This window comes from Monodon monoceros, unplaced genomic scaffold, assembly GCF_005190385.1.
Source record: "Monodon monoceros isolate NGI ecotype Baffin Bay Population unplaced genomic scaffold, NGI_Narwhal_1 Super_Scaffold_16, whole genome shotgun sequence".
Classification (NCBI taxonomy): Eukaryota; Metazoa; Chordata; class Mammalia; order Artiodactyla; family Monodontidae; genus Monodon; species Monodon monoceros.
The window spans coordinates 72,009,872-72,032,641 of NW_021703772.1; the positions used below are offsets into that span (position 1 = coordinate 72,009,872).

General features: G+C 37.7%; 1 protein-coding gene across 2 annotated transcripts in view; it reads left to right on the top strand.

The window, feature by feature from the left end:
* The window catches only part of WDSUB1 (WD repeat, sterile alpha motif and U-box domain containing 1), a 73,692-nt gene that overhangs the window by 37,562 nt on the left and 13,360 nt on the right, over positions 1 to 22,770 (top strand). For both annotated transcript variants that reach the window (XM_029225503.1, XM_029225504.1), the window contains one exon: positions 247 to 387. In XM_029225503.1, coding sequence (XP_029081336.1) covers positions 247 to 387 — 141 coding nt within the window. The remainder of the gene's footprint in view (positions 1 to 246; positions 388 to 22,770) is intronic.

The window sequence follows — 22,770 nt, forward strand, 5'->3', positions numbered from 1 at the left end:
AAATTCTTGAGGAACTTTGAGAATCAAAAGTTATTTAGAATAAACTTGCTGAGTTATTTTAATCACACAGTATTCTATACTACAAATATTGATTAAAGAATTTATAAAGAAAAGGTTCCATGTGGTAAAACAGGATGTCTGAAGATTTTTGGTTGTAGTAGATGAAATTTCTCTTTGTTTGCTGAAGACTTGCATAAAGGTTAGAAGTAATAGTTCTCCAGCCCTAACAGAATAATTTCTTTTCAGAATCTCTAGGGCTGCGTAGTAAAGTTCTGCGGAAAATTGAAGAGCTCAGGACAAAGATGAAAACGCTTTCCTCTGAAATTCCTGATGAGTTTATATGTCCAATAACTAGGGAGCTTATGAAAGATCCTGTCATCGCATCAGGTATGTGATGCTATTCTAAGTTTCAGGGCATATTATGTACTAAATGAATAAATAATGTAGACAGTTCACAGAAGTTTGTTTAAATGTGAAACTTTTTCAAAATTTATTTCTCATAAGTTCTTTCTTTTTTTTTTCTTTTTAAAAATTCCTTAGATCTGAGGTGAACTACTGAACATTGTATGTTTCTTAAGGAATAAAATTGGATGGAGCAGGTTTGGATAAGATTAGAGACAAAAGAAATAATCTTGACAAGCCTTACTTAAACTTGTGAAATATGTATTTAGTTACTAGAATGTATAGTTAAAATATTGTTTTTTAAGATAGACTGTTGAGATCTATTATATTTAGTCTAACATGAATTTAAACAACCTTACAGAAATAAGAATTTAAAGGATATAAAGTTACATCATTTCACATTAATTTCTAATCTTTGTAAGTGAACACAGACATACATACTTTACATAGTTGTAATCAGTGAATCCATATCGTGCTTTTTATTTTTAAGACTATTATATACATTTCTGAATATTGACTTAGTCTACATAATTCTCAGTGTTAATAACTTTATTCCACTGGAGCTCTATGCTACAATTTGACTCTTCTACTATTTGGTTGTATGTATGTGTTTGAAAAGCTTTATATTGTTAATAGCATTGTGCTGATATCTTGGTACTCCTTTCATTGTGTTGTTACCATTACTTAGGGGTATTTTCATGACATGTGTTCCCCAAAGCAGAATTAACCGATCAAAATATATATATATATATATATATATATATATATATATATTTTTTTTTTTTTTTTTTTTTCCTTTTTTTTGGCGGTACGCGGGCCTCTCACTGCTGTGGACTCTCCCGTTGCGGAGCACAGGCTCCGGACGCGCAGGCTTAGCAGCCATGGCTCAGGGGCCCAGCCACTCCGCGGCATGTGGGATCTTCCTGGACCGGGGCACGAACCCGTGTCCCCTGCATCGGCAGGCAGACTCTCAACCACTGCGCCACCAGGGAAGCCCCCAGGATATTTTATGTATGTTAAAAAGAAGAGTTTTGATAGTTCTTGTTAGATTTTTATTAGATTGTTTTCTAGGAAAAAATAGTTTAGAATGCTACCAGAAATGTATATAAGTGTACCTGTTTTTCCAGTTTTGTGATCATTGGATTTTAGAACTCATTTATTTTTGCAAGTTTAATACTTGTTTGAAACTGTATTCCTTTTTTTTTAAATTAATTTTTTTTTTGCTGAATTTACGTTAATTTACTCTGATTTTGTTTCTTATGCCAGTAGTGTACTTTTACAGTTAAACTAAATTATTGTTAAACAGTAAGTAAAAATCTTAAAAGTCTTTAAGAAAGTGTGCAAATGTGGGCCCCTTTCTATTTGTTTTTATTTCGCAGAAATCTTTAGACTGCCTCATTTCTGGTCTGGATCAGTTATAGTGAAGGCAAAATTCCACTACAGTGGAGGTGTAGTGGAGTGTAGTCTGAGAGTGAGTTGATGGTTGATGGGGGTGATAATAAACTGGGACTTACGTCCTAAACTTAACCAGCTCATCAGAGAGACAGGTATACCAGATTTGGGGAAATTTGTAATTAGATGCAGGCATTAATTATTTAAATACATCTTTTCTTAATTGTAGTAAAATACACATAAAATTTCCTGTCTTAACCATTTTTAAGTGTATTACACTATTGTGTAACCAATCTCCAGAATATTTTCTTCTTGCAAAACTGAAACTATCTATATACCTTCTTGTTTCTATGAATTTGGCTATTCTACATATCTCATATAAGTGGAACCATACAGTGTTTGTCTTCTTGTGTCTGGCTTATTTCATTTAACATAATGTCCTCGAGGTTCATCCACATTGTAGCCTGTGTCAGAATTTCGTTCCTTTTTAAAGCTGAATAATACACCATTGTATGTGTACACATCTTGTTTATCCATTCATCCATCAGTGGATGTTTGGTTTCCTTCCAGCTTTTGGCTATTATGAATAATGCTGCTTTAAACAGGGATATACAAATATCTCTTTGAGTTGCTGCTTTCAATTCCTTTGGGTAAATGCCCAGAAGTCGAATTGCTAGGTTATATGGTAATTCTTTTTTTTTCTTTTTTATTTATTTTTCACATCTTTATTGGTGTATAAATGCTCCACGGTGTTTGTGTGCCGCACAACAAAGTGAATCAGCTATATGTATACATACATCCCCATATACCCTCCCACTTGAGCCTCCCTCCCACCTTCCCTATCCCATCCCTCTAGGTGGTCACAAAGCACCGAGCTGATCTCCCTGTGCTATGCAGCAGCTTCCCACTAGCCATCCGTTTTACATTTGGTAGTGTATATATGTCAGTGCTACTCTCACTTCATCCCAGCTTTCCCTTCCCCACCCCGTGCCCTCAAGTCTTCCCTCAAGTCTGTTCTCTACATCTGCGTCTTTATTCCTGCCCTGCCACTAGGTTCATCAGTACTGCTTTTTTAAATTCCATATATATGCGTTAGCATACGGTATTTGTTTTTCTCTTTCTGACTGTCTTCACTCTGTATGACAGATTCTAGGTCCATCCACCTCACTACAAATAACTCAGTTTTGTTCCTTTTATGGGTGAGTAATATTCCATTGTATATATGTGCCACATCTTCTTTATCCAATCATCTGTTGATGGACATTTAGGTTACTTCCATGTCCTGGGTATTGTAAATAGTGCTGCAATGAACATTGTGGTACATGTCTCTTTTTGAATTACGGTTTTCAAGGGTATATCCCCAGTAGTGGGATTGCTGGCTCATACGGTAGTTCTATTTTTAGTTTTTTAAGGAACCTCCATACTGTTCTCCATAGTGGCTGTATCAATTTACATTCCCAGCAACAATGCAGGAGGGTTCCCTTTTCTCCACACCCTCTCCAGCATTTATTGTTTCTAGATTTTTTGATGATGGCCATTCTGACTGGTGTGAGGTGATACCTCGTTGTGGTCTTGATTTGCATTTCTCTAATGATTAGTGATGTTGAGCATCTTTTCATGCATTTGTTGGCCATCTGTATGTCTTCTTTGGAAAAATGTCTATTTAAGTCTTCCGCCCATTTTTGGACTGGGTTTATTTTTGTGATATTGAGCTGCATGAGCTGCTTATATATTTTGGAGATTAATCCTTTGTCAGTTGCTTCATTTGCAAATATTTTCTCCCATTCTGAGGGTTCTTTTTGTCTTGTTTATGGTTTCCTTTGCTGTGCAAACGCTTTTAAGTTTCATTAGGTCCCATTTGTTTATTTTTGTTTTTATTTCCCTTTAGGAGATGGGTCAAAAAGGATCTTGCTGGGATTTATGTCAAGAGTGTTCTACCTATGTTTTCTTCTAAGGGTTTTATAGTGTCTGGCCTTACATTTAGGTCTTTAATCCATTTTGAGTTTATTTTTGTGTATGGTGTTAGGGTATGTTCCAATTTCATTCTTTTACATGTAGCTGTCCATTTTACCCAGCACCACTTATTGAAGAGACTATCTTTTCTCCATTGTATATCCTTGCCTCCTTTGTCTAAGATAAGGTGACCATATGTGTGTGGGTTTATCTCTGGGCTTTCTATCCTGTTCCATTGATCTATATTTCTGCTTTTGTGTCAGTACCATACTGTCTTAATTACTGTAGCTTTGTAGTATAGTCTGAAGTCAGGGAGCCTGATTCCTCCAGCTCCGTTTTTCTTTCTCGAGATTGCTATGGCTATCCGGGTCTTTTGTGTCTCCATATAAATTGTAAAATTTCTTGTTCTAGTTTTGTGAAAAATGCCATAGGTAATTTGATAGAGATTGCATTGAACTACCCTGCTTTGGGTAGTATAGTCATTTTCACAATATTGATTCTTCCAATCCAGCAGCATGGTATATCCCTCCATCTGTTTATGTTATCTTTGATTTCTTTCATCGGTGTTTTATAGTTTTCTGGGTACAGGTCTTTTGTCTCCTTAGGTAGGTTTATTCCTAAGTATTTTATTCTTTTTGTTGTGATGGTAAATGGGGTTGTTTCCTTAATTTCTCTTTCTGATCTTTCACTGTTAGTGTATAGGAATTCAAGAGATTACTGTGCATTATTTTGTATCCTGCAACCTTACCAAATGCATTAGTTCTAGTAGTTTTCTGGTGACATCTTTCACATTTTCTTTGTATAGTATCATGTCACTGAAAACAGTGACTGTTTTACTTCTTCTTTTCCAATTTGTATTCCTTTTATTTCTTTTTCTTTGAATGCTGTGGCTAGGACTTACAATATGGTGTTGAATAATAGTGACGAGAGTGGACCTCCTTGTCTTGTTCCTGATCTTAGAGGAAATGCTTTCAGTTTTTCATCATCGAGAATGATGTGGCTGCTGGTTTGTCATATATGGCCTTTATTATGTAGAGGTAGGTTCCCTCTATGCCCACTTTCTGGAGAGTTTTTATCCTTCCCACTCTCTCAGGACCTGCGTGGCTAGAGGGGGCCTAGGTGGACAGAGGATCAGGACCGGGATCTCTGCAGGCTCCCGGGGGGCCCAATTGGGCAGGGGAAACCCTGGACATGCTCCCTTTTGATCCTCTGCCCTCCTAATTGTCCCCGCCTTCCCCCTTCTGGGCGTGGGATCCCTTCCCCTCCCCCAGCCGCTCCTCAGGGGTGCTGGTCCCATCCCACCTCCACTTCTCCTCCCACATCACTGCCCCCCACACACACCTCACGTCCTACCCGGTCACTGGGGGTTCCTCTCATTCCCTTAGGTGTCCATGGTCCCCCACTGGTCCCTGGTAGGTGCTCTAGTTGTGCAGAGATGCAAATTCCATGTCCTCCTAGTCTGCCATCTTGACTCCGCCCTGTCTTGCAGTCTTAATGTGAATGTTTCTGTAGAATAAATTACCTAAAGCTGCAGTTAGTGAAGGATACTGACAAATTGTCCTCTCAACATTATATGGGGTCCCTATTTCCCATATCCTTGCCTCTACTGGGTGTTAGCAATCTTAATCTTTCTCATTCTAATAAGTGAGAAGTAATCTCACTTTGCATTTTTTTGTATAATATTGAGTTTGAGTGCTTTTAAATGTTTTTAACCACTTATAATTCCTTATGTGACTCTCTTATTCATCAGCATTTAATTCAAATTTAATTTCATTATTTTTAGTTATTATTTAGTAAGAAACATACTTATGGGAGCCACTGTGATCTAGTAGTTGAGCATATGCACTGAAGAACCAGACTGCCTGTGTCTAAATCTGTTTCATTACTTATTAGCTGAGTTACCTTGTGGGAGGTTATATAATTTTGCTGTGTCTCATTTTCCTTATGTACAAAATGGGATACTAGTACTTAACCTCATGGGATTCTTATAAGAATCAAATGAGTTAATGCATGTTAGGTACTTAAAAGAGCACCACTCAATAAATGGCAGTAAACTCGTTTAATTTCAGGCTATGAAATTTTCTCTGAGCATGGTAATGGCTGTATATTTTTGGCTTTGGTATGTTATATCAGGACCCTTATTTGCAACTGAAAGTAACTCAACTTGAATTAGGTTAAGCAGAAATGGTAATTATTAATAGTTATTGTAAGTGAGTCTCAGGAAAAACTGGCACCAGAGACGTGAGTGTTGTTGGGGTACTGTTTCTTATCTGGTCCAAGGCTTCTGAATAGCCACCTTCTGTGATACTCATTGTGCCTTTTCCATGTGTTAGAAAAACATGAACACCTGTAGGTCCCAAAGTTTACATTTTACAGTTTCACCCACCAGAAAGGGACCATTCTGACATTTCTCTCTAGTGCCAACTCCAAAAATCCCAGAGGCTCCCAACCTGATCCAGGAGCCTACCCCAGTGCTAGTCTCTGCAGGCATGAGGTGCAGCGCTGAGATTTGTCTGACCGTGGAGAGTAGAATTATATATAAATGGAGCAACATCATAAGGAGGATAGTGGTGGAAGGGACAGTTTCCAGAAAAGGGGTACTGACCAAATAATAAATATTCACTACCTAGATTTTGCCGTATTTTCCATATCTTCAATTTCTAAGTAATATATACTTTCAGCTTACATTTCTACTTTTACCCAAAGGTTGGTAGAAAAACTGTTTTAAACTTTGCAAATTGTTTGATTAGTTTTGAGGTTGTGTTTTGGGAAAGGGGTGTCTAGTTTTGTTGCATGGAATCAAATGTGAAACTGTATTTCTTTGGGGAGTTAGAGATTTTCCTTGTATGTTTGTTATAAAATTTATATGGTTAATTTTTTATAAAGTTTTGATGGATATTTGAAGGAAAAGTATTTCTTCTCTTCGGTTCCAAAATTATTTTTTGCAACATTATTGATATATTACAGTATATCAATATATAGATAGGTATAGATATCAAATTGATAATTGTCTAATTCAGATCCTCTGTATCATTGCTATCCAGTAGAACTTTTTGTGATGATGGAAGTGTTCTTTGTACTGACCATTGTAGTAACATTAGGCACATGTGGTTATTGAGCACTTGAAATGTGGCTACTGTTACTGGGGATATGAATATTTTACTTAATTGTGATTGATTTAAATTCAAATAGCCACTTGTGGCTACTGTATTGGACAGTACAGCTCCATAATCTATTTTTTTGGATAAAATTTATTGAGGTATAATTTAAATAATAATATCTCTTCATTTTAAGTATACAGTGTGATGAGTTTTTGAAACGTGTATACCTGTGCATGCACCATCATGATCAAGGTATAAATGTTATTATCATCCCAGAAAGTTATTTTATCCCCTTTACAGTCAATATTTTTCCACCCCTGGCCTTATGTAACCACTGATCTACTTTTTGGCGCTCTAGATCATATTTGCCTTTCTAGAATTTGATATAAATGGAATCTTTCAGTATATACTTTTTGTATCTGGCTTTTTTCACTCAGCAGAATGCTTAGGATTCATTTATATTATTGCACATATCAATAATTCATTGCTTTGAGTTGTTGAGTAGTGTTCCATTACATGGATATACCATAGTATATTTATCCATTAACTGTTAATGAACTTCTGGGCTTCTCCAGTTTATGGCTATTATGAATGAAGCTACTGTAACATTCATGTACATGCACATGTCTTTGTCTGGACATGGTTCCTTTCTCTTGGTTAGTTAGGAGTGAAATTTCTGTGTTGTATAGTAAGTGAATGTTTAACTTTCAAGAGAGACTGCCAAACTGTTTCTCAAAGCAGTTGCACCATTTAAGTTCCCAACTGAAAATTCCAATTTCTCCACATACTTGCCAACATTTGGTATTGTTAGTCTTTTAATTTTTGCCATTCTGGTGGGTGTGAAGTGGTATCTCATTGTACCTGTAATTTGCATTTTTCTGATTATTAGTGTTGTTGAGATTTTATCCTGTTTTCTTCTAGATGTTTTATAGTTGTATATTTTATGTTTAGGTCTATGATTTATTTCAAGTTAATGTTTGTGTACTTTGCAAGATAAGAGTAAGCTTTTCTTCTTTTCCTAAATGGGAATTCAATTGTTCCAACAGCATTAATTGAGAAATCTTTTCCCATTGAATTATTTTAGCAACTTTGTTGAAAATCACTTGACTGTATTACTGGTCTGTTTATAGATTTTCTGTGACCTGTTGATCTTTATGTCTGTCCTTGTGCCGGTTACATCAGTGCCTTGATTACTGTAGCTTTATCTTGAAGTAGGTCTTTTTTTTTTTTCTTAATTAATTAATTTTTGGCTGCGTTGGTTCTTCGTTGCTGCGTGCAGGCTTTCTTTAGCTGTGGCGAGCAGGGGCTACTCTTTGTTGCAGTGTGCGGGATTCTCATTGTGGTGGCTTCTCTTGTTGCAGAGCATGGGCTCTAGGCGCGCGGGCTTCAGTAGTTGTAGCACACAGGCTCAGTAGTTGTGGCTCGTGGGCTCTAGAGCTCAGGGTTAGTAGTTGTGGTGCATGGGCTTAATTGCTCTGCGGCATGTGGGATCTTCCTGGACCAGGGCTTGAACCCATATTCTTAACCACTGTGCCACCAGGGAGGCCCTTGAAATAAGTGTTGAAGTCAGGTAGCATAAGTCATATTAGTTCTTTTTTTTTTAGCATCTTTATTGGAGTATAATTGCTTTACAATGGTGTGTTATTGTCTGCTGTATAACAAAGTGAATCAGCTATATGTATACATATATTCCCATATCTCCTCCCTGTTGCATCTCCCTCCCACCCTCCCTATCGCACCCCTCCAGTTGGACACAAAGCACCGAGCTGATCTCCCTGTGCTATGCAGCTGCTTCCCACTAGCTATCTATTTTACATTTGGTAGTGTATATATGTCCATGCCACTCTCTCTCACTTCGTCCCAGCTTAACCTCCCCCGACCATGTCCTCAAGTCCATTCTCTACATATGCATCTTTATTCCTGTCCTGCCCGTAGGTTCTTCAGAACCATTTTCTTTTTGGTTTTTTGTTTTTTAGATTCCATATATATGTGTTAGCATATGGTGTTTGTTTTTCTCTTTCTGACTTACTTCACTCTGTGTGATAGTCTGTAGGTCCATCCACCTCACTACAAATAACTCAATTTCATTTCTTTTTATGACTCAGTTATATCCCATTGTATATATATGCCACACCTTCTTTATCCATTCATCTGTCAGTGGACACTTAGGTTGCTTCCATGTCCTGGCTGTTGTAAATAGAGCTGCAGTGAACATTGTGGTACGTGACTCTTTGAATTACGGTTTTTCTTGGTTATATGCCCAGTAGTGGGATTGCTGGGTCATATGGTAGTTCTAGTTTTAGTTTTTTCAGGAACCTCCATACTGTTCTCCACAGTGGCTGTATCAATTTACAGTCCTACCAACAGTGCAAGAGGGTTCCCTTTTCTCCACACCCTCTCCAGCATTTATTGTTTGTAGACTTTTTGATGATGGCCATTCTGACCAGTGTGAGGTGATACCTCATTGTGGTCTTGATTTGCATTTCTCTTAACGATTAGTAATGTTGAGCATCCTTTCATGTGTTTATTGGCCATCTGTATATCTTCTTTGGATAAATGTCTATTTAGGTCTTCTGCCCATTTTTGGATTGGGTTGTTTGTTTTTTTGATATTAAGCTGCATGAGCCGCTTGTATATTTTGGAGATTAATCCTTTGTCAGTTGCTTCATTTGTAAATATTTTCTCCCATTCTGAGGGTTGTCTTTTGGTCTTGTTTATGGTTTCCTTTGCTGTGCAAAAGCTTTTGAGTTTCATTAGGTTCCATTTGTTTATTTTTATATCCATTTCTCTAGGAGGTGGGTCAGAAAGGATCTTGCTGTGATTTATGTCATAGAGTGTTCTGCCTATGTTTTCTTCTAAGAGTTTGATAGTGTCTGGCCTTACATTTAGGTCTTTGATCCATTTTGAGCTTATTTTTGTGTATGGTGTTAGGGAGTGTTCTAATTTCATTCTTTTACATGTAGCTGTCCATTTTTCCCAGCACCACTTATTGAAGAGGCTGTCTTTTCTCCACTGTATATTTTTGCCTCCTTTACATATTAGTTCTTTTTCAAAACTGTTTTAGTTATTCTTGGTCTTTAGCATATTTCTATATAGATGTTAGAATTACTTTCTCAGTTTTTATGGAATAGCATGCCAGATGTTTTTCTGTGTGTGTGTGTGTTAAAAAATAAATAACACTACTGTACACTTAAAAATGGTTAAGAAGGTAAGTTTTAACAGTATGCACATTGTTCTGTGACAGATCTCTAGAACTTTTTCATTTTGCAAAACTGAAATTCTCTATTCATTGAACAATTCTCCTGTTCCTCCTCTCCCCAGCCCCTGGTAACCACAGTCTACTTTGTTTCTATAGTTTATATACCTCATATAAGTGGAATCATACAGTATTTGTTTTTTTGTGGCTGGCTTATTACATTCAGCATAATGTCTTAAAGTTTCATTAAGGTTGCTACAAATGGCAGGATTTCCCTTCTATTAAGGCTGGATAATATTCTATTGTATGAGTATACCCTATCTTGTTTATCCATTCATCCATTGTTGGACACTTGGGTTGCTTCTCCCTCTTGGCGGTTGTCAGTAATGATGCTGGGAATATGGGTGTGCAGATACCTCTTTGAGATTATGTTTTCAATTCCTTTGGGTATATACCCAGAAGTGGAATTGCTGGATCACATTGTAATTCTATTTTTAATTTTTTTGACGAGCCTCTGTACTATCTTTTATAGTGGCGGCACCATTTTACATTACTGCCAACAATGCACAAGGGTTCTTATTTTTCTGTATTCTCACCAACACTAGTTATTTTCTGGTTTTTGTTTTGTTTTGATAGTGACTATCCTAATGGGTGTGACGTTATTGCTCATTGTAGTTCTGATTTGCATTTTCCTAATGATTTGTGATGTTGAGCACCTTTTCGTATGCTTGTTGGCCATTTGTACATCTTCTTTGGAGAAATGTCTATTCAAGACCATTGCGCATTTAAAAAATGAGGTTGTTTATTTTTTTTTGTTGAGCCCTAGGAATGCTTTATATGTTTTAGGTATTAACTTACCATATATATGGTTTGCAGATATTTCTCTATAGGTTGCCTTTCCACTCTGTTGATTGTTTCCTTTGCTGCAGAGAAGTTTTTAAGTTTGATGTACAGTCAGCCCTCTGTATCCACAGCTTCCCCCCAAATTCCAGAAAGTTTCAAAAAGCAAATCTTGAATTTTCTGCATGCTGACATCTATTTAAATAGCATTTACATTCTACTGGGTATTATAAGTAATCTAGAGATGATTTAAAGTATATGGGAGGGGAGATTGGTTCAAGATGGTGGAATAGAAGGATGTGTGCTCACTCCCTCTTATGATAGCACTGGAATCACAACTAACTGCTGAACAGTAATCGACAGGAACACACCGGAACTCACCAAAAAAGATACATCACATCCAAAGACAAAGGAGAAGCTGCAATGAGACGGTAGAGGTGCAATCACAATAAATTCAAATCCCATAACCGCTGGGTGGGTGACTCAAAAACTGGAGAACAATTATACCACAGAGGTCCATCCACTGGAGTGAAGGTTCTGAGCCCCATGTCAGGCTTCCCAACTGGGGGTCTGGCAACAGGAGGGGGAATTCCCAGAGAATCAGACTTTGAAGGCTAGTGGGATTTGATTGCAGGACTTTGACAGGACTGGGGGAAACAGAGACTTCACTTGAAGGGCACACACAGGGTAGTGTGCACATCGGGACCCAGGTGGAAGGAGTGACCCCATAGGAGACTGAGCCAGGCCTGCATGCTGTTGTTGGAGGGTCCCTTGCAGAGGCAGGGGGTGGCTGTGGCCCACTGCGGGGACAAGGACACTGGCAGCAGAAGTTTTGGGAAGTACTCCATTAGCCCCACCAAAGAGCGCATAGCCTCCAGTGCTGGGTTGCCTCAGGCCAAACAACCAACAGGGAGGGAACTCAGCCCCACCCATCAGCAGACAAGCAGATTAAAGTTTTACTGAGCTTTGCCCACCAGAGAGCAACACCCAACTATACCCACCACCAGTCCGTCCCATCAGGAAGCTTACACAAGCCTCTTAGATAGACTCATCCAACAGAGGGCAGACAGAAGAAGCAAGAACTACAACAATCCTGCAGTCTGTGGAATGAAATCCCCTTTCACAGAAAGATAGACAAAATGAAAAGGCAGAGGACTATGTACCAGATGAAGGAACAACATAAAATCCCAGAAGAACAACTAAATGAAGTGGAGATAGGCAACCTTCCAGAAAAAGAATTAAGAATAATGATAGTGAAGATGATCCAAGACCTCGGAAAAAGAATGGAGGCAAAGATCAAGAAGATGTAAGAAATATTTAACAAAGACCTAGAAGAATTGAAGAATAAACACCTAGAAAAATTAAAGAACAAACAAACAGATGGATACAATAACTGAAATGAAAAATACACTAGAAGGAATCAATAGCAGAATAACTGAGGCAGAAGAACGGATAAGTGACCTGGAAGACAGAATGGTGGGATTCACTGCTGTGGAACATAATAAAGAAAAAAGAATGAAAAGAAATAAACACAGTGAAAGAGATCTCTGGGACAACATTAAACGCACCAACATTTGCATTATAGGGGTGCCAGAAGGAGAAGAGAGAGAGAAAGGACCTGAGAAAAGGTTTGAAGAGATTATAGTTGAAAACCTCCCTAACATGGGAAAGGAAATAGCCACCCAAGTCCAGGAAGCACAGAGAGTCCCAGGCAGCATAAACCCAAGGAGAAACACGCTGAGACACATAGTAATCAAACTGACAAAAAATAAAGAAAAATTATTAAAAGCAACAAGGGAAAAACGACAAGTAACATGCAAGGGAACTCTAAGGTTAACAGCTGATTTCTCAGCAGAAACTCTACAAGCCAGAAGGGAGTGACACGATATATTTAAAGTGATGAAAGGGAAGAACCTACAACCAAGATTACTCTACCTGGCAAGGATCTCATTCAGATTTGATGGAGAAATCAAAAGCTTTACAGACAAGGAAAAGCTAAGAGAATTCAGCACCACCAAACCAGCTCTACAACAAATGCTAAAGGAACTTCTGGAAACACAAGAGAAGAAAAGAATCTAGGAAAACAAACCCAAAACTGTTAAGAAAATGGTGATAGGAACATATGTATTGATAATTATTTTAAACGTGAATGGATTAAATGCTCCAACCAAAAGACACAGGCTTGCTGAATGGATACAAAAACAAGACCCATATATATGCTGTCTACAAGAGACCCACTTCATACCTAGGGACACATATAGACTGAAAGTGAGGGGATGGAAAAATATATTCCATGCAAATGGAAATCAAGAGAAAGCTGGAGTAGCAATACTCATATCAGATAAAATAGGCTTTAAAGATGTTACAAGAAACAAGGAAGGACACTACATAATGACCAAGGGATCAACCCAAGAAGAAGATATAACAATTATAAATATGTATGCACACAACATAAGAGCACCTCAGTGCATAAGGCAGGTGCTAACAGCTATAAAGGAGGAAATCTACAGTAACACAATAAGTGGGGGACTTTAACACCTCACTTACAACAATGGACAGATCATCCAGCCAGAAAATTAATAAGGGAACCCTAAATTTAAATGACACAACAGACCAGATAGATTTAATTGATATATAGGACATTCCATCCAAAAAGAGCAGATAACACTTTCTTCTCAAGTGCACACAGAACATTCTCCAGGATAGATCACATCTTGGGTCAAAAATCAAGCCTCAGTAAATTTAAGAAAATTGAAATCATATCAAGCATCTTTTCCGACCACAACACTATGAGATTAGAATTCAATTACAGGGGGAAAAAAACGTAAAAACACAAACACGTGGAGGCTAAACAATACGTTACTAAATAACCAAGAAATCACTGAAGAAATCAAAGAGGAAATCAAAAAATACCTAGTGACGAATGACAATGAAAACATGATGATCCAAAACCTATGGGATGCAGCAAAAGCAGTTCCAAGAAGCAAGTGTATAGCAATACAAGCTTATCTCAAGAAACAAGAAAAATCTCAAATAAACAATCTAACCTTACACCGAAAAGAACTAGAGAAAGAACAAACAAAACCTAAAGTTAGTAGAAGGAAAAAATCATAAAGATCAGAGCAGAAATAAATGAAATAGAAACAAAGAATAGCAATGATCAGTAAAACTAAAAGTTGGTTCTTTGAGAAGATAAACAAAATTGATAAAGCATTAGCCAGACTCATCAAGAAAAAGAGAGAGAGGACTCAAATCAATAAAATTAGAAATGAAAAAGGAGAAGTTAAAACAGACACCACAGAAATACAAAGCATCCTAAGAGACTACTACAAGCAACTCTATGCCAATAAAATGGACAACCTGGAAGAAATGGACAAATTCTTAGAAAGGTATAACCTTCCAAGACTGAACCAGGAAGAAATAGAAAATATGAACAGACCAATCACAAGTAATGAAATTGAAACTGTGACTAAAAATCTTCCAATAAACAGAAGTCCAGGACCAGATGGCTTCACAGGTGTATTCTATCAAACATTTAGAGAAGACCTAACACCCATCCTTCTCAAACTTTTCCAAAGAATTGCAGAGGAAGGAACACTCCAAAACTCATTCTATGAGGCCACCATCAGCCTGATATCAAAACCAGACAAAGATACTACAAAAAAAGAAAATTACAGACCAACATCACTGATGAATATAGAATCAAAAATCCTCAATAAAATATTAGGAAACAAAATTCAGTAACACATTAAAAGGATCATACACCATGATCAAGTGGGATTTATCCCGGGGATGCAAGGATCCTTCAGTATATGCAAATCAATCAGTGTGATATACTATACTAACAAATTGAGGAGTAAAAAGTCATATGGTCATCTCCATAGATGCAGGAAAAGCTTTTGACAAAATTAAACACCCATTTATGATAAAACTCTCCAGAGAGTGGGCATAGAGGGAACCTACCTCAACATAATAAAGGCCATATATGACAAACCCACAGTAAATATCATTCTCAATGGTGAAAAACTGAAAGCATTTCCTCTAAAATCAGGAACAAGACAAGGATGTCCACTCTTGCCACTGTTATTCAACATAGTTTTGGAAGGCCTAGCCATGGCAATCAGAGAAGAAAAAGAATGAAATGAATACAAATTGGAAAAGAAGAAGTAAAACTGTCACTGTTTGCCAATGACATGATACTATACATAGGGAATGGTAACGATGCCACTAGAAAACTACTAGAGCTAATTAATGAATTTGGTAAAGTTGCAGGATACAAAAGTAATATACAGTAATGTTTTGCATTCCTATACACTAACAACGAAAGATCAGAAAGAGAAATTAAACAATCCCGTTTACCACTGCAACAAAAAGAATAAAATACCTAGGAATAAACCTACCTACGGAGGTAAAAGACCTGCACTCAGAAAACTATGAAACACTGATGAAATATATCAAAGATGACACAAACAGATGGAGTGATATACTGTGTTCTTGGATTGGAAGAATCAATATTGTGAAAATGACTATACTACCCAGAGACATCTACAGATTCAGTGCAATCCCTATCAAATTACCAATGGCATTTTTTGACAAAACTAGATCAAAAAATCTTAAAATCTGTATGGAGACACAAAAGACCCCGAATAGCTGAAGCAATCTTGAGGGAAGAAAACAGAGCTGGTGGAATCCGACTGCTGACTTCAGACTATACTACAAAGCTACAGTATTCAATACAGTATGGTACTGGCAGAAAAACAGAAATACAGATCAATGGAACAGGATAGAAAGCCCTAGATTAATGGAAATAAAAACAAAAATAAATGGAACCTAATGAAACTTAAAAGCTTTTGCATGGCAAAGGAACCTATAAAGACGACGAAAAGGCAACCCTCAGAATGGGAGAAAATATTTGCAAATGAGTCAAAGGACAAAGGATTAATTTCTAAAATGTATAAACAGCTCATGCAGCTCAATATTAAAAAAACCCAATCAAAAGCACAGAATACCTAAATAGGCATTTCTCCAAAGAAGACATACAGATGGCCAAGAGGCACATGAAAAGCTGCTCAACATCACTAATTATTAGAGAAATGCAAATCAAAACTACAATGAGGTATCACCTCACACCAGTCAGAATGGCCGTCATCAGAAAATCTGCAAACTACAAAGGCTGGAGAGGGTGTGGAGAAAAGGGAACCCCCTTGCACTGTTGGTGGGAATGTAAATTGATACAGCCACTGTGGAGAACAGTATGGAGGTTCCTTAAAAAAACTAAAATTACCATATGACCCAGCAATCCCACTACTGGGCATATACCCAGAGAAAACCGTAATTCAGAAAGACACATGCAGGGCTTCCCTGGTGGCGCAGTGGTTGAGAGTCCGCCTGCCGATGCAGGGGACACGGGTTCATGCCTCAGTCCAGGAGGATCCCACATGCCACGGAGCGGCTAGGCCCGTGAGCCATGGCCGCTGGGCCTGCGTGTCCAGAGCCTGTGCTCTGCAAAGGGAGAGGCCACAACAGTGAGAGGCCCACGTACCACAAAAAAAAAAAAAAAAAAAAGATACATTGACCCCAGTGTTCATTGCAGCACTGTTTACAATAGCCAGGTTATGGAAGCAATCTAAATGCCCATCTGCAAGACAAATGGATAACGAAGGTGTGGGACATGTATAGAATGGAATATTACTCATCCATAAAAGGGAATGAAATTGGGTCATTCGTAGAGACGTGGATGGACCTAGAGATTATCATACAGAGTGAAGTAAGTAAGAAAGAGAAAAACAAATATCGTATATTAACGCATATATGTGGAATCAAGAAAAATGGTACAGATGAACCTGTTTGCAAGGCAGAAATAAAGACACAGATGTAGAGAACAAACATATGGACACCAGGGGGGGAAGCAGAGTGGGTGGTGGTGGGATGAATTGGGAGATTGGGATTGACGTATTTACAGTAGTATGTGTAAAATAGATATTAATAACTGGCTGTATTAAATAAATTCAAATAAAATTCAAAAAAGTATATGGGAGTTATGTGCATAGGTTACATGCAAATACTGTGCCATTTTATGTAAGGGACTTTTGCACCTGTGGATTTTGGTATCCACAGGCGGTCCTGTAACCAAACCACTTTGGATACTAGGGACGACTGCAGTCCCATTTGTCTGTTTTTGCTTTTGTTGCCTGTGCCTTTGGTGTCCTAGCCAAGAAAGCATTGCCAAACTTGATGAATATTCTCTTCAACAAGTGTTGCTGGGAAAACTAGATATCCACATACGGAAGAATGAAATTGGATCCTTTAACCATATACAAAAATCAATTCAGATGGATTAAAGAACTAAGTATAAGAGTTGAAACTATAGGGCTTCCCTGGTGGCGCAGTGGTTGAGAGTCCGCCTGCCGATGCAGGGGACACGGGTTTGTGCCCCGGTCTGGGAAGATCCCACATGCCGTGGAGCGGCTAGGCCTGTGAGCCATGGCCGCTGAGCCTGCACGTCCAGAGCCTGTGCTCTGCAACGGGAGAGGCCACAACAGTGGGAGGCCCACGTACTGCAAAAAAAAAAAAAAAAAAAAGAGTTGAAACTATAAACCTCCAAGAGGAAAGCATTGGGGAAAGCTTCATGACGTGGAAAAATGTGTAGTCTTTCCCCATTGTGTAATGTTGGCACCCTTATTGAAGATCATTTGACCATATATGTGAGTGTTCATTTCTGAGCTCTCTATTCTGTTCCATTGGTCAGTATGTCTGTCTTTATGCCAGTACCACACTATTTTGATTATTGTAGCTTTGTAGTATGTTTTGAAATAAGAAAGCATGAAGCTTCTAGCTTTGTTCTTTCTCAGGGTTGTTTTGACTCTTCAGGGTCCCTTGAGATTCCATATGAATTTTAGGATAGATTTTTCTATTTTTGCAAAAAATGCAATTGGGATTTTGATAGAGATTGCATCGATTCTGTAGATCATTTTGGGTAGTATGGAGTATTTAACATTATTAACTCTTCCAGCCTGTGAATACAGGATGTCTTTCCATTTGTTTGTGTCTTCTTTTATTTCTTTCAGCATGTTTTGTAGTATAAAAGCTTACAAGGATTTTGCTTGGGATAGTGTTTAACCTATAGATCCATTTGGTATTGACAACTCCAATTCACAGGTATGATATAGCTCGCCTTTTATTTAGGTGTTCTTTTAAAATTTAAACTGAGTTTATTTTATTTATTTATTTTTGGCTGCATTGGGTCTCCATTGCTGTGTGCAGGCTTTCTCTATTTGTGGCGAGCAAGGGCTACTCTTCATTGTGGTGTGCAGGCTTCTCATTGCAGTAGCTTCTCTTGTTGTGGAGCATGGGCTCTAGGTGCACGGGCCTCAGCTGTTGTGGTGCACAGCCTTAGTTGTTCCGCAGCATGTGGAATCTTCCTGCACCAGGGCTCGAACCTGTGTCCCCTGCACTGGCAGGTGGATTCTTAACCCCTGCACCACCAGGGAAGCTCTATTTAGGTCTTCTTAATGTTTGTTAAACAGTGTTTGTGTTTCGGTCTATAGGTTTTGCACATATTTTGCCAACATTATCCTTAGGTATTTCATTTTTTATAACAAATTTGTAAATACTACTTTTCAAACTTTCGATTTCCAATTCTTAATTGCCTGATATTTCACACTGGATTTTGTAGATTTATTTTTCGACTTGCTTAATTAGTCTATTAGTAACAAGAGCTTTTAAAATAGATACTTTGACTTTCTAAAGTAAAAAAAAAATCATTTTATTTTTTAGATTCCACATATAAGTGATAATATATAGTATTTATTTTCCTCTGACTTATTCCATTAAGCATAATACCCTCCAGGTCCATCCATGTTGCTGTAAATGGCAAAATTTCATTCTTTTTTATAGCAGACTAGTATTCCATTGTATATACATACCACATCTTCTTTATCCCTTCATCCATTGGTGGACACTTATATTGCTTTCATATCTTGGCTGTTGTAAAGAATGCTGCTATAAATATTGGGGTGCATGTATCTTTTTGAATTACTCTTTTCATTTTGTTCGGATATATACCCAACAGTGGAATCGCTGGATCATATGTAGTTCTGTTTTTAGGTTTTTGAGGAACCTCCATCTTGTTTTCCACAGTGGCTGCACCAGTTTACATTCCCACCAACAGTATACTGGAGTTCCCTTTCTCCACATGCTCACAACATTTGTTACTTGTTGTCTTTTTGATGATAGCCATTCTCACAGCTGTAAGGCTATATATCTTATTGTAGTTTTAATTTGCGTTTCTCTGATGATTAGCAATGTTGGGAATTTTTTCATGTGCCTGTTGGCCATCTGTATGTCTTCTTTGGAAAAATGTCTATTCAGGTCTCCTGCACATTTTAAAATCAGGTTCTTTGTTGATATTGAGATGTATGAGCTGTTTATATATTTTAGATATTAACCCCTTATCAGTTGTATCATTTGCAAATATTTTCTCCCATTCAGTAGGTTGTCTTTTTGTTTTATTGCTGGTTTCCTTTGCTGTACAAAAGCTTTTAATTAGGTCCCATTTGTTTAGTTTTGCTTTTGTTTCCTTTGCCTTAGGAGAAAGATCCAAAAAAATGTTGCTACAATTTATGCAAAGAATGTTCTGCCTGTTTTCTTCTAGGAGTTTTATGGTGTCAGGTCTTACATATAGGTCTTTAAACCATTTTGAGTTTATTTTTGTATATGGCATGAGAAAATGTTCTATTTCCATTTTTATACATGTAGCTGTCCAGTTTTTCCAGCACTACTTATTGAAGAGACTGTCCTTATTGTATTTTCTTGCCTCCTTTGTCATAGATTAATTGACTGTGAGTGTATGGGTTTATTTCAGGGCTCTCTATTCTGTTGCATTGATCTATGTGTCTGTTTTTCTGCCAGTACCATACTGTATTTATGACTGTAGCTTTGTAGTATAGTCTGAAGTCAGGGGGCATGATACCTCAGCTCTGTTCTTTCTCAAAGTTGCTTTGGGAATTTGGGGTCTTTTGTGTAAATCTATAGATTGCTTTGGGTAGTATGGACATTTTAACAATATTAATTCTTCCAACCGAAGAGCACCGGATATCTTTCCATTTCTCTGTATCACCTTCATTTTCCTTCATCAGTGTTTTATGGTTTTCACAGTATAGGTCTTTCATTTCCTTGGTGAAGTTTTCTCCTAGATATTTAATTATTTTTAATGCAATTTTAAATAGGATTGTTTTCTTGCTTTCTCTGATAGCTCGTTATTAATGTATAGAAAAGCAATAGATTTCTGTATATTAACCCTGTATCCTGCACCTTTATTGAATTTATTCTAATTTTTTTGGTGGAGATTTTAGGGTTCTCTATATATAGTATCATGTCATCTGGAAATGTGACAGTTTTACTTCTTCCCTTCCAATTTGGATGCCTTTTCTTATCTGATTGCTGTGGCTAGGACTTTTTTTTTTTTTTGGCTGTGTTGGGTCTTCGTTTCTGTGCGTGGGCTTTCTCTAGCTGCGGTGCGTGGGCCTCTCACTGTCACGGCCTCTCTTGTTGCGGAGCACAAGCTCCAGACACTCAGGCTCAGTAGTTGTGGCTCACGGGCTTAGTTGCTCCACAGCATGTGGGATCTTCCCAGACCAGGGCTCGAACCCGTGTCTGTTGCATCGGCAGGCAGATTCTCAACCACTGCGCCACCAGGGAAGCCCCATGTGGCTAGGACTTTTAATACTATGTTAAAGAGATGTGGCAAGGGCTTCCCTGGTGGCGCAGTGGTTGACAGTCCGCCTGCCGATGCAGGGGACACGGGTTTGTGCCCTGGTCCGGGAAGATCCCACATGCGGCAGAGCGGCTGGGCCCGTGAGCCTTGGCCGCTGAGCCTGTGCGTCAGGAGCCTGTGCTCCGCAACGGGAGAGGCCACAACAGTGAGAGGCCTGCATACTGCACAAAAAAAAAAAAAAGAGAGAGATGTGGCAAGAGTGGGTATCCTTGTCTTATTTCTGATTTTAGAGGAAAGGCTTTCAGTTTTTCACCATTTAGTATGTTAGCTGTGGGTTTTTCATAAATGGACTTTATTATGTTGAGGTATGTTTCCTCTATACACAAGTGATTTTTATATGTTGATTTTGTATCTTGCAGCTTTGCTGAATTTATTTTTTGTGTGGAATCTGAATTATCCTCTTTACATATTGCTGGATTTGATGTGCTAATACTTCCAGTATTTTTATATGTGTGTTCATAAGGGGATATTGGTTGTACTTTTCTTGTAATGCCTGACATGGTATGAAGGTAATTCTGGCCTCATAAATGATTGCTAAGTGTTTCCTCTCCATTTTCTGAGTTTGTATGGTATTGCTATTATTTTTTCCTTAAATGTTTGTTAGAACTTACCAGTGACGTCATCTAGGCCTGAAGTTTTTTGTAGGAGAGTTCTTAACCACAAATTCAATTATGAATTCAAATCCAGCTTTAATAGGTTAGTTCACAAAATTAAATTTGTGACTGTTCTCTGTTGGAGGTTTGCATTTTTTATCATCTTAAAATACCCCTTGTTGGTTTAATGTATTTTGTCTTGAATTTTGTCTCATACATTTCAGTCTTGGCTCTCTTGTTTTTTTAATAGCTGCATGGTATATTTCTTTCATTTTATGTATTTTTAAAATAAACATAAGTATACATCTTGAATTTTCACATAATCAAGTCAAGAAGGGTAGTCAATATTGTGACTTAACATTAATCAGAAGCACTTTATTTTTCAAGTGTATATATGTATTTAATTTTACTGAAGTACAGTTGATTTTCAGTGTTAATTTCTGCTGTGCAGCAAAGTGATTCAGTTATACACATATATACTTTTTCATGTTCTTTTCCATTACGGTTTATCAAAGGATATTGAATATAGTTCCCTGTGCTATACAGTAGGACTTTGTTGTTTATCCATCCTATATATAATAGTTTGCATCTGCTAATCCCAAACTGCCCAACCTTCCCTCTCCCTTGGCAACCACAAGTCTGTTCTCTATATCTGTAAGTCTATTTTTGTTTTGTAGATATGTTCATGTCGTATTTTAGATTCCACATAAAAGTGATATGGTATTTGTCTTTCTGATTTCACTTAGTATGATAATCTCTAGGTCCATCCATGTTGCTGCAAACGGCATTATTTCATTCTTTTTTATGGGTGAGTAGTACTCCATTTTACCATATCTTCCTTATTCATTCATCCGTCAGTGGATATTTAGGTTGTTTCCATGTCTTGACTATTGTAAATGGTGCTGCTATGAACATTGGGGTGCCTGTATCTTTTTGAATTATGGTTTTCTCTGGGTATATGCCCAGTAGTGGGATTGCTGGGTCATATGGTAGTTCTGTTTTTAGTTTTTTGAGGAACCTCCATACTGTTCTCCATAGTGGCTGTATCGATTTACATTCCCACCAACAGTGCAAGAGGGTTCCCTTTTCTCCACACCCTCTCCAGCATTTGTTGCTTGTAGATTTTCTGATGACCATTCTAACTGGTGTGAGGTGATACCTCATTGTAGTTTTGATTTGCATTTCTCTTAATAATCAGTGATGTTGAGCAGCTTTTCATATGCCTCTTGGCCATCTTTATGTCTTCTTTGGAGAAATGTCTATTTAGGTCTAATGCCCATTTTTCAGTTGGGTTGTTTGTTTTTTGTTGAGTTGTATGAACTCTTTGTATATCTTGGAAATTAAGCCCATATTGGTTGCATCATTTGCAAATATTTTCTCCCAGTCCATAGGTTGTCTTTTTGTTTATGGTTTCCTTTGCTGAGAAGCACATTTTTATCTAAATTGAAACAGCAAGTGTCTCTTTTGGGTCTAGCTTCTTTAAGTATCATGTTTGTGTGATTTGTTCGTGATGTTGCA